General features: G+C 43.8%; 2 protein-coding genes across 4 annotated transcripts in view; one reads left to right on the top strand and one right to left on the bottom strand.

The window, feature by feature from the left end:
- Positions 1–3410, bottom strand: part of LOC8039109 (CCR4-NOT transcription complex subunit 1) — a 45781-nt gene extending 42371 nt beyond the window's left edge. For 2 of the 3 annotated variants that reach the window (XM_029969112.4, XM_029969111.4), the window contains exon 1: positions 3020–3373. In XM_029969112.4, coding sequence (XP_029824972.1) covers positions 3020–3121 — 102 coding nt within the window. In that variant the 5' untranslated portion in view covers positions 3122–3373. Of the gene's footprint in view, positions 1–3019 lie in introns of all 3 variants that reach the window. The other variant, XM_029969110.3, reaches the window with a different exon arrangement.
- A 528-nt stretch (positions 3411–3938) lies between these two features.
- LOC8039108 (26S proteasome non-ATPase regulatory subunit 7) lies at positions 3939–10883 on the top strand. The gene is made up of 7 exons (XM_029969108.4): positions 3939–4236; positions 5159–5251; positions 5345–5442; positions 5610–5690; positions 5782–5873; positions 9954–10065; positions 10229–10883. Exons 1-7 carry the CDS (start codon positions 4062–4064, stop codon positions 10508–10510), a joined length of 933 nt encoding a protein of 310 aa, XP_029824968.1. The 5' UTR covers positions 3939–4061; the 3' UTR covers positions 10511–10883.
- Positions 10884–12101: the final 1218 nt, after the last annotated feature.

Here is a 12101-nt window from a genome sequence, read left to right as displayed (position 1 = left end):
CTAAAACACATTCTAAGGAGATTTTAGAGGATTTGAATTTCAATGGAATTACATAGCACACACATGTTACATCCACCAAGGTTTAAAGGGCCCCTCAAAAGAAAATGTTTTCTTTTTAACAGTCTGGTTGGGACACGCGTGTCAAAAAATAAATTTGACGAATTTTTTTTAGAATATTGACGACGGAGATTTGACGTCACGGAATGGTCATTCGCTCATTGAGATGGTCCCGTCTTTCCACCTCAACATGAAGGCAAAGCCAACCCACCTCTCCTCAGCACTGAAATTCCGAGAGAAAACAAGGGGAAGGCTGTATTCACACTGGAAGTAGATCCGTGTTCGCAAAGCCGTTGCAAACGCGGTTGTATAAAGATCCAGTACAATTGCACGCGCATTCGATGACATGCAGTGCGCATGCAATTGTACTGGACCTTTATACAACCGCGTTCGCAACCGCAGATCCGCTTCCAGTGTGAATGCGCCAGACAGGAGGTGACTACTGACTAAATCGCGTCTCGCGCCGTCAATATTGCTCTAAAAAAATGTTCTTTCGCGTAAAATTAATTTTTTGACACGCGTGTCCCAACCAAACTGTTAAAAAAAAATTAAAAATTTCTTTTCAGTGCGCTAAACCAAGTTATATATATATATATATATATATATATATATATATATATATATATATATATATATATATATATATATATATATATATATATATATATACATATATATATATATATATATATATATATATAATATTGTTACTTGTGCAATAAGGAAAGTATGGTTTTCAATATACAACTTCAGAGGAACTCCTCACATATTATAGCAACCCTACCTCAAAAAGGAACAAATTAGAAACCCAATTTCTCCCAGTTCTGAGAGAACACCACCCAAAACTACTTAACTTTATACTATAAACTGTAAATTTATTGAGCTAATGCGAACATTCCCTTGTTTAAGAGCACCTAAAGCTGCATTAAATGATCATAGAAGATTCCCACAACAATATAATAGAGTATGATGTGGGCAGCTGGTGTAAACTGTCACCGTAATCCTACAATTTTTATTGCGCAACTGGCACAATATGTTGCGCAAAGCAGCAAGACAGATGTCACAAAAATGCTGCGACAGTTGCATGAAAATGGGCAAAAACAAATTTTGTATGCTACCAGGCAATTCACCTTTTTTTAATTGCTGGTATGCGAGTTTTTTTGTATGAAGTTGATCATGTGTGCACAAGCAAATGAGGTCGCCCCCTCGAGCAAAAAAGCTAGATCCTGTTGGCTCCACTGAGCTCTCCCAAAATCTTGTCTGCCCATGTGGCTGATCTTTTGCACCCAAATTTGCACAAAGAAGCCTCCTCCCTCTCCTCTGACACCAAGAAATCCTGGAACCCAGCTTTCTGACAGGTGCCACCAGTTCTCTCAGAAAAGGTGCATTACACCGTTCCACATACAAAGAACTGCAAGGGTGAACAGTAAGCTTTGGATGCATCCCTTTGGACATAGACATTAGCAGCACCAGGAAACCTTCTGTTATTTGCACATCAGCAAAGTCCTGGGATGTTGCATATGTCCAAAGAGCGAGATCCAAAATTGGGTCAACACACCCATCCATAAAGCCTTCACAAAGCAGCAAATACTTCCATACACTCCCACGGCCCTCACTTCAACAGAATGGGCCCTTTGTAATCCCAGAGACAGGCACGTAGCCAGGGGAAAGACCCATGGGCCCCCCCCCCCCCCCCCCAAAAATCTTCCATTTTGCTGCGACCTCCTCTCCCCCCTCCCCCTCATACAGCATTTTGTTATGGGTGCCCCCCCCCCCCCCCCCCCCCCCCCGAAACAAAATCCTGGCTACGTGCCTGCCCGGAGACAATGTCTCCAATTAATTATTGCTCGATCACAAAGCACTTTTGACCCTCAAATAAAAAGCACCACAAACAGAATGGCAAAACCATTGTGGAAAGTCATTTTTTCATTTGGTTACATTAGGTAGGCTGTATGATGTTGCATTCATACCACCATTGATCTGGGGAAACAGAAGCAACCACAGTGAACAAGAGTGGGGCACATCAGTGTATGGTGGAGTTGGTGTCAGTTTAGTGAAGGACAAGGAGTGTCTGACAAACCTTCAGCTGTGTTTGAGACGTTCTGTGTTCCCGAGTCTCGGGTTTTATTACTATGAAGGGTCAATACTATGAAGGGTCAATACTATGAGCTTAGTCTGAGAAATCGGCTTTGCTCTACGTGATTGTTCATTATTTAATCTTTAGCTTTTTGCTTTAGAAAATATAGCACGTAAATGAGCTTATCTTCGAGGGTCGTTCAAGAGGTTTACCAGATTCACGCTCAAGTTGAGCATTGTGGGTGCTCGAAAAAATTCCGAGACACTGCGTTCATTTGAATGATTCTAGAACAATTAATTGCGAGCGATCGCAATTTTGTTACTGCAACTAGGCACCCGATCGCGGCACACAGGTCTTTCTGGTGTCGTGCAGCCTCCAATTTCCGAACGAAGTCTGATCCTAAAGAACGCACCTTCAAATGCTCTACATTATTATATTCTCGTTTCCGGGAGAACCTTTTTTTTTTTTTATTTTCTGGCTCATCAAGTACCGAGGATCATAAAGGAGCACAGGCCAATTACAGAACATACGGCCTCACTGTGTAAAATATATTTGGCAAACGAAAACGCTGACAATGAGGTAGTCGCGTCTTGCACCACACAAATTAGTGCCGAAATGATATGTGGCTGACATTCCATACAGCTCCCCAGAGCCAGAACTCCGTTCAGAAAAACACTTCCCACTGCGATAACAGACCGAGGTGTCGGGCAGCCCACCCACACTACTGGGGCATTTGTATTCAGTTAAATAGCACGTTCTAACCTGCCCAAATCGACAAGGTAAAATGACGTCAATGATAATGGCGGTCCCTCGTTCCGCCATTTCAAGAACGACGCAGCGTCTAGGACAGCCGCTGGCGTAAACCTATTTTGAGCGTCTACTTACGCGAGAGATCTCCTGAACACTGGACTTGAAGTTCTTCTTTGTCAAGCTGGCCACAGAGTAACTAATATAAGACAAAGCAAAAGACAACGAATCTAGGTTCATAGTTCCATGAATACCACACCGAAAGCTTCAAACTGCTTTGAAGCTTTCTTCCATTTACACGACAGGCTCCTTGAAGTGCTAAGCTCGATCGAAACCAAAAAGGGTAATGTCAGAATGAAGTCGAACATCAGGACCGGTTGGAAACACTTCACTCCATCATCACCACGACGATGACCAAAAGTCCGCTATGCGAAGGCACAACGAACAGCTACAAGGGGCAACAAACGTCCGAATGACGGAATGAAAATCGAGAAACTGCGAGAGTATGCGCGGAGTATACGTATGAACTGGAGAGATGCAGAAGTGGGGTAGAAAATGTATATGTGCATGGATGTAACAAATTCAATGATTCAGAACGAGACTAGTGCCGACTAGAGGGTATGGTTTAAGTGTAATAATGTGAATGGTTGTTAATAGTAAATTGTAATTATATTTAACTTCTATAATACTTAAATACAAATAGTTGTTTTATTAGAAAAATATTGCAATATTAAATATTAAAATAAACAATCAAATGCATTAAACATTAGCTTTTTTATTTTGAATTAAATGTGAAGTTTTCTCACTTTTTGTCAAATTAATGGAGGTAATTATTTTAAATAAATATATGAGGGAAATAATTTGATTATTTGTGACCGGGTTGTAGCGCCATATGACCCCGATGGCTCCCAGTAAAAACAAATATTTTTCCAAAATAACTTTAATTAATATAAAATATCTAAAATACAGTGCATTTATTTTTGTGTTTACAATTATAAAAATTTGACTACGTACATTAGAAGTTGCGTAGGGGTTCAATTCCAACTTTAGTTGACGAACGATCAGTCCTGATGCTTGAAGGAATGCAGGTGGCGTCGAGAAAGTTTCCCTGCTCCTCTGGCTGAAAAGGCAATTTGTGCTTGTCAGTAACTCCGTTCAACCGAAATTAACGCTTAGGAACATGACTGGAACAGATCTGGCAGTTTCTAAGGTTGTCGTGCATCCGCTGGTGCTACTTAGCGTTGTCGATCATTTCAATCGCATGGGAAAGATCGGTCATCAGGACAGAGTTGTCGGCATCCTTCTCGGCTCATGGAAAGAAAAAGGTGTCTTGGACGTATCGAACAGCTTCGCTGGTGAGTACGAGGCGACTAGACACCTCCATTTCCTCGTGGTAGCGTCATGATCGCAACAAATAGTTCGCCAACTGACTAGTAAAGCTGTAGGAGCCACTGAACGAACAGTCGAAAGTGCATTGTCATCGCGTGCTCAGTACCGCTAGTTGCTGTGTTTACTTGAATGACGACGCACTGTGTGATGCATTGCAAGGTTACCAATAATCATTCACTTAGTGCCCTGAACAGAAACATGCAGTTGTAGTAGCCGAGTTTAGCGCTATGATTTCGGCGATCTTCTCTTTCTGCTTTCGCCGGCACCGAACAGTTTGTGCTTTCTTGCGCAAGAGAGCCTAGCACCTGTGGTCGGACCCGAACGCACAATCTCGGCGAGTAATTCAGACCCCATGGGTTTGAAAGCAACTTGTGAAAAAGTTTCTTCTTCTTCTTCTTTCTTTTTTTTTTTTTTTTTTTGCGCCTGACAGCTGGTTATTTAGTTAACTACTGTTTTGCGTGGTTTCTTTTCACCGTTCAAATTAATCATGACTCAGGATTACATAGCTTTGGCAGTCGATCTTGACCGTATGCAAGGAATGTGCTTTGCTTGTCATATCTGATGAGGCTCTCTCTCGGTACTTTTATTCGCAGCAATTTAACAGGTTTGTAGTTGCCTTACGTTTGGCTAGTGATTTTGCGGCGTCCTTGGTGGATAAAAGCTGAGAATGACAGAGTTTCCTAGCCGAGAGGTTGTGGGTTGGGATCTCACCACTGGTACATGTTTTGCTGCTCTTGCTAGTTTCTAACCATCGTTCACTGTTGATCGTTCATCTACGCTCCTTTGTGCCCTTTGCTGTTGAAACTCATTCCGTGCAAACATAGAAAAGAGTATCATATCAATCTGCATAAAATCTTACACATGAACATACCATTTGTCTCCTGCCAGTTCCTTTTGATGAAGATGAAAAAGACAAGAGTGTATGGTTTTTGGACCATGACTACCTCGAACACATGTATTCCATGTTCAAGAAAGTGAATGGTGAGAGCCTGCTTTCTCCTTGTTACAGATGTGTTGTAAAATGTTCACGGGATTTATGCAACTGTTTTATCCTGTCCTCTTTGTTTTTTCTAGCACGGGAACGCATTGTTGGCTGGTACCACACTGGGCCTAACCTTCATCCAAGCGACATCCCCATCAACGAGCTTGTTCGAAGATACTGTAGCACCTCTGTAAGTCTTTGGAACAGAGATAAAGGAGCAAACACACAAGGCTCTGATCTTATACTTAAGAAAAATATTCTGGATGGTTTAAAATTTTATCCGTAGCCTTATTGCGATGGTATTTGCAAAAGCATGTAACTAATATTTAGTTGTATTGCTTGTAATTTTACCTTCAGGTGCTTGTCATTATTGATGCTCAGCTACTTTCTATTGGCCTGCCAACAGAGGCTTACATAGCCGTTGAGGAAGTGCACGATGTGAGTATTGGTGCTACAATATATTTTAGCCAAGATTTCATAGGCCTTGAATTGAGTTCAATTTGCATCCTCTTTTCCTGTTTTCTGACAGGATGGCACACCAACAACCAAAACCTTTGAACACGTCTCTAGTGAAATTGGAGCTGAAGAAGCCGAAGAAGTTGGAGTAGAGCATTTGCTGCGGTAAGCTGCATTGTTCCTTGCTGATTGCTGTTAAAGGGACACTTAAGCCTAAAAGAAATGATTAATTTTTTTTAATGTGAAATGCAAGATTAGGGTGTTAAGACACTGCCAAAAATCTGTTTTGCTGCAGAATTGCATATTTACTGAGAAAAACTAACATTGTCAAACTAAAACCGGGGGACCACCACTGTGCACTATGATGTCATAGTTTACAGGAGTCGTGTAGAATAACTCCTCACATAGTCGCGAGGATCCACTTACTGCAACTACATGCTCGACATTCCTTTGAAGGGCAACTCCGCTTCATCTTTGTTTCTGAAAAAAAACAATGCAGTCCTTTTCACTATCACCTAGGAAGACCACACATAAAATATTACGACATAGTTCTATCTAAATGTTTCATAAACGGTCCGGCAAATTTTGCACCTCGCCAAGTTGCCGAAATCGGCTGATGCGAGCAGGCGAATTGAGGCGCAACTAACAGGGCAGTCGAGGCTACGGCGTGGGCATAGCCAACATTGAGCTAAACGTCATCACCATTGCCCCTTTTTGCTTCTTTTACTTCTCTGGACAAGCGCAATGGGTTACGTCAGCAATGTTTCCTCTCGGCGCTCGGTGGTGTCCACGTAATCGGCATGACACACCTGCGCAGTGTGCTTCTTGGGAGCTGTCCAGCCGTTTCCCGCGTCACAGCCGCGTCGTCGTCTCACCGTTTGATTATTGTCTCTCGGAGTTTCGTTTACACTACGGACACTACGTTCGCAGACTTATGCCGCAGTTGTTCAGACATTGTCGAATCTTGTAGACTCCAAACGTCCGGCCTTTCAGCGTCCCTGCCACGAATGCGTGCCTGTGCAGTGCAAGCAACGTTCAGGGCCGCATGCTTGCACTTGTAGCATCGGCTGTGTCTGAACTTGAGCTGAAACGAAGTATAGTTCGGTATGAACGCTATCATCATCATCCCACAGAAGTACAATTTCAGTTTCATCCGCAAATTGAAAGATTTGTATTTGTAAAAAAAATTTTCTTTTTCTACACACATTTATTTTTAAACATGGCTGTCCTAATCGGGTAAAAAGGAAAAAATTTTTTTCCTAGGTTCTTTTTTTTAAGAAAGCACAGCAACAGCATAAAAAACACAAATTCTGGACATCTAGGCATCCATTGCCAGGACTGTGGATGCTCAGCAGACTTAAGTAACTGCACTGTTATCATTAAAGACTTTCAACAGCTCACGCAAGAAATTATTGAGGTTTAGAACATTGTGAAGCTGGACGAAAAGTGTGTTAGGAGCCCCTCTTTAACATTATCCAAGGAAGTGTTATTTTACTTCACAGCAAAGAGAAAATAACGAAGTGTGCTTGATGTGCAAAGGTGTAGAAGAAGAAGATGAAATACACTGAGTTGATAGTTGGCGCTGAGTGAGTGATTCATTTTAACTGGTGTGAATGTTTGGTTGAGTGTGAATAGTTCTTGTGCCCTGTAGATTACAAATATGAACAACTAACTCGCCCAATCCTCGCAGTGCGGCGGCTTTCCAGAGCTAAAATAGATATATCATATCATATCATAGTATATCATGCCATATCCTCCATCTTAAAGGCCGACTAGCAGACTTGAGATTCTGCAAGGCAGAAGATCCTCCTCACCATGGGGGAGAAGGAAACTGGCAACGGTGGTAGAGTGTACTAGAAAGAATGAGTGGGGCCACCGGAGTGCTTTTTTGGTACTTTCGCATATGGAAAAAAGCGGCGAATCCAAACCACTTCGCTCGTAGCGCCCGAAAAACATGTTTGTTCCAATGCCAAGCTCGACCGGCACCCTGGTCAAGGTCATAGAAGCGATAGAACGCCGGACTATATTTTTTATACAACTTAGACGTGGGGCATCACGTGCATAAAGTCACCGCGACCTGACTTGTCGTCACAACGCCATGCGACATCAGGACAACGCCTTGACGTCAACGTCGTCATCGACATTGACAGCGTGCATTACCCGACATCAAGACTGCGTTTTGACGTCATATTCCGTTGACGACGATGTCGACGTTGATGACGACGACGACAACGTCACGGGACGTCAAGATGACGGCGTCCTTGTCAATCCAACATCATAAGGACGCTTGGTGCCGGTTCGTTGACGTCGTTGTCGACATGACGCCACTCGACGTCCCGACAGCTTCGCGACGTTGACGTCATTGTCTACGACGTTAAACGACGTCAAGACTTTGTCGTGACTGTGCATCGACGTTGATGCTGGCGAAGGCGAAGACGTTACACGCCGCCAAGGCTTCGTCGTGGCATTGACGCTCACGGTGACGTCAGGACGACTTTAATGTGATGTCATAGCGATTTTGACGTTGCGTAGGGCGTCAACGTCAACGTCGGCATCGACGACCACGTTTACATCCTCCTCAATGTGGCGCGCGACGTCATGACCACAATACAAAGGGCGTCTTGATGTCGCGTAACGGCGTCCTCTACGCGACGCAATGTCACGGCCGCGTCACAACGGCGACTTTGTCGCGTAACGGCGTCGTCCTCAACGCCATGTCACGACCGCGTTACAACAGCGACGCGATGTCGCCAAATGGCAGGAGGAGGCGCCGTGTAACCGACCTTTCGGTTGCACGTCAGAAGATCCCCAGGTAGTTCAAATTAATCCTCAGTCCTCCGCTGGGGCGTGCTAGATGCCTGTCGTTGGTTTGGCACGTAAAACCCCCAAATTTGACTTTCGCCAAGCGGCGGCGTCCTTGACGCGACGCAATGTCACGGCGGCCTTACGACACCATCTTGGAGTCGCGCAACGTTGTCGGCGATGACGTCGTCGTGTCGTGATTCTTTGACGTTGCCTCTGACGTCAAAATCATAAAAAATACAATATGACCTTGACCTGTGTCGTTGCTTGATCGCAGCGAAGGAGGTGCTGCGATCGAAGTGGCTTGGTTCCACCTAATCGCTTTCCACATTTTGAGATACAACTGAAAGCATGAGCGGAGCCTGTAGCTCGTCCCACTCGTTCCTTCTAGTAAACTCTAACGGTGGACAGGGTAGAAGGGGGGAGAGGAGGAAGCGAGGGAAAAGTGGAAAGCGCGAACTGGTCAATGGTCTTTAAGATAAAAAAAACATTACTACAGATAAACAAGTGATGGTGGAGTCTTTCATGAACCCATGGTTGCGATGCCTGTAGCATTGAGCACAATGGAGGATGCAATCGCTATGTGATACATATGGAGAGCATACTCGTGGACTCATTGAAGGACATTTTAGGATTTTCCCCTTGGAACAGTATACACCAGGTGTGAACTATAGTCCAGAAGGCAGTGTAGTACCTTAGATCTATGTTCCGAGGGAAAAAAGGAAGAAAATTTGCCTGATGGCCAGAAAAATATGCTTTTCGTATAAGGCTCATCAAAATATTAGGCACTGGAGGAAATCATCCATCGGCATTAAGTCCTTATTTCAAGATCTTTGTTTGTGTCCCACCCATTAAAAACCACGGCGAAAGAGCCCAAGCACACACCTGATCTCACCCCACCGCCGTGTCCCTGCACACTGAAGTCCCTCTGCGATGGTCACCGTCACTATAAAAACGGAGCGTCTGCTGAATGGACATACACACGAACCCAGACTCTGAAGCCAGCACAAGCTAGGCCTTCAAACAGACTGCACTATGCGCGGTCACCCCTTGCTCAGCTTGGAGAAAAGGGGTTATACTCTCGGACTCGAGTTTTGGGCAAGCCTTATTAAAATGTGCAAGGGTTCATCGGGCAGCCGCTTCCTGCTCTCGACGATGACCATAGTGGACGGACTTTATAGTGCAGACAGACACGACGGTGTGGCGAGATCAGGTGGATGCTTGGGCTTTCGCCTTGCTTTTCAGTGGGCGGGGTTCTAGTGTAAAGGGTGTTCTGGCTGTAGGAGTTTTCGTGTAGCTCAAGCCCCCTTCCAGGCGGTCATGATTGTAGTTCCTCTTCCCTTGAGTGTGGCAAAGTGCATTTCTTGCCAAGTGCATTCATTAGGAAGAGCAGGAACTGCATTACACTGTCAGGCTGACGCTTGTTCAATTCTTGTTTAACAGGGATATCAAGGACACTACTTTGGGCACACTCTCCCAGAGGATAACCAACCAGCTCATGGGACTGAAGGGGCTTCAGGGTCAGGTGCACCATATACGAGAGTACCTCGAGCAGGTAGGCCATCGTGGGAGGGCAAGGAAACATTGTCCTTCGTTATTCTGCCGGATGTAGAACAATGGGCAAAATGTTATTGTTGTGGCTCACCTCTTGCAATTCAGATTGGGTTGAAAGAGCAAAATGAGCATGTGAACCGTGACTGGGTGTACTCTCTGCACAGGTAGTGGTGGGCAAGCTGCCAGTGAACCACACCATCATCTACCAGCTGCAGGACATCTTCAACCTGCTTCCCGACGTTGGGCTCCAGGAGTTTGTCAAGTCGCTGTACATCAAGACCAATGACCAGATGCTGGTGGTGTATCTGGCGTCGCTGGTGCGCTCGGTAGTGGCATTGCACAATCTGATCAACAACAAAATCACCAACCGGGATGCAGAGAAGAAAGAGTCCAGTTCAGCCAAGAAGGAGGAGCCCAAGGACAAGAAAAAAGAAGTGAAAGGATGAGCGTGTGGTACCCGTGCTGCCATCCTTTTCTATGCTAACCTTATAAAGGAAAGACGTTGCTACCTGTGCGACTCATTGGCTGCAGCAATTTGGGACGTTAGGGTGCATCTGGCAGATGACCCTGGGTTGGCGCTTTAAGGAAATGTTTTGCCGAGTTCCTGTACTGGGCTAGCAGAGCGGGATAGACCGATGGCCGGCATCCTTTCTTAAAAAAAGTTAGTAAAAGCATTATTAACTGTTTAGTTTTTGTTTGGCTTTGTTTCTTTGGTTTGAAAATCTGCCTTTTTGTGGTAGGCACACTGAGTCTGGCAAACACTTGTTTTTCCTAATTACAAAGGAATGTTTTAATAAATAAAGTTGGCAAACCTATGCATTTGAAGAGCGTGAGAGTAATTATTGATCACTAAGGATGCATTCAAAGCGTGGTTGATAAAGTTACGCTCAAATTGTGTTTTATCATTCCTAGTTCCACCCTTGCATAGGGAGGCTATGAATGACTTTGCTGTATTCAATTCAGACATTTTTTAACCGAGCACCACCGCATCTCTGCTCATCCAGAGGTTGAAGCTATCAAGTTTTACATCCACCCTTGCTCATTCAGGTGTCCTGCACAAAATAAAATTGCAATGCCCTTTCAATGCGTGGCTTCTGTGACTTGGAAAGGTAGTGCCTGCTAGAATCTGGTGCTCTTAAATTGTACAGGAAGCAGCAATTTATGCTCTCCCCCTACAGTATTGAGTCCATGGGGAGGCTATAAGGAACTTGAAGAGTGCATTAGTAGGCATTTATAGTTTTCCTTATTGACACCTCATGAAGGAGAACAACCTTCCTAAAATAGTGCCATAGCACTTGTTATCAACTGTTCAATTCGGTGCTTTGGGATTTGTGACTGCCACATTTTGTTCTGACTACAATTAAAAAATGTCCACTGGTGGCTAGAGCATGAATTTGTTTTTTGTTGGCTGACATTTGATGGAGGCAATTGAACCAAATTGTTAGGTAAGAGATAATGCCCCTGGGGGGAGGCAAGCAAAGGGCATGATGAAATGAATGTATTACTTGAGGCAAGGTGGAGAACAAAAATCAAGATGATTTCGGTTGTGATTTAAATCCCACTCCGTTTACTGTGGTGCTTTAAATTGAACCTTCCCTGCGAAAGTAATCTCCAAAATACTTGTTGATCGCTTTTTTTTTCATTTTGTGGTTTCTATGGGTACATTTGTTTCATATTTTCATCGAAGAATCATTCAGCAAGATTTATTGCAGGCTGAATATGAACAAAAAGCGGTGCTCTTCTGAGCATATCGGAGCGTGGAGCTTTCTACCTCAGACTTCATTCGTCAGTTACGTAATGTCCTATTGCAATCAAATCAGAACGCGAAATGAAAAAAAAAAATACACAATACAAACACGTAACCTCTTATTACAAGGAAATCGAAAAAAAATAAAGCGTTTTTACAAGCTAAAAAATCAAGCTGCTTTTTTTCTAATATGGTGGGGTTTATACACCAGTAAAAAATATTCAGATGGATTGATCAATCAATCTGCCATGCTTAAAATTGCACACAATGAAAAAGAATAGCTTTTTTTT

The sequence above is a fragment of the Ixodes scapularis genome, unplaced genomic scaffold (assembly GCF_016920785.2).
Source record: "Ixodes scapularis isolate PalLabHiFi unplaced genomic scaffold, ASM1692078v2 PGA_scaffold9__187_contigs__length_104089568, whole genome shotgun sequence".
Taxonomy (NCBI): Eukaryota; Metazoa; Arthropoda; class Arachnida; order Ixodida; family Ixodidae; genus Ixodes; species Ixodes scapularis.
The sequence above is the reverse complement of the archived record's forward strand: the minus strand, read 5'-3'. Positions and strand labels throughout refer to the sequence as shown.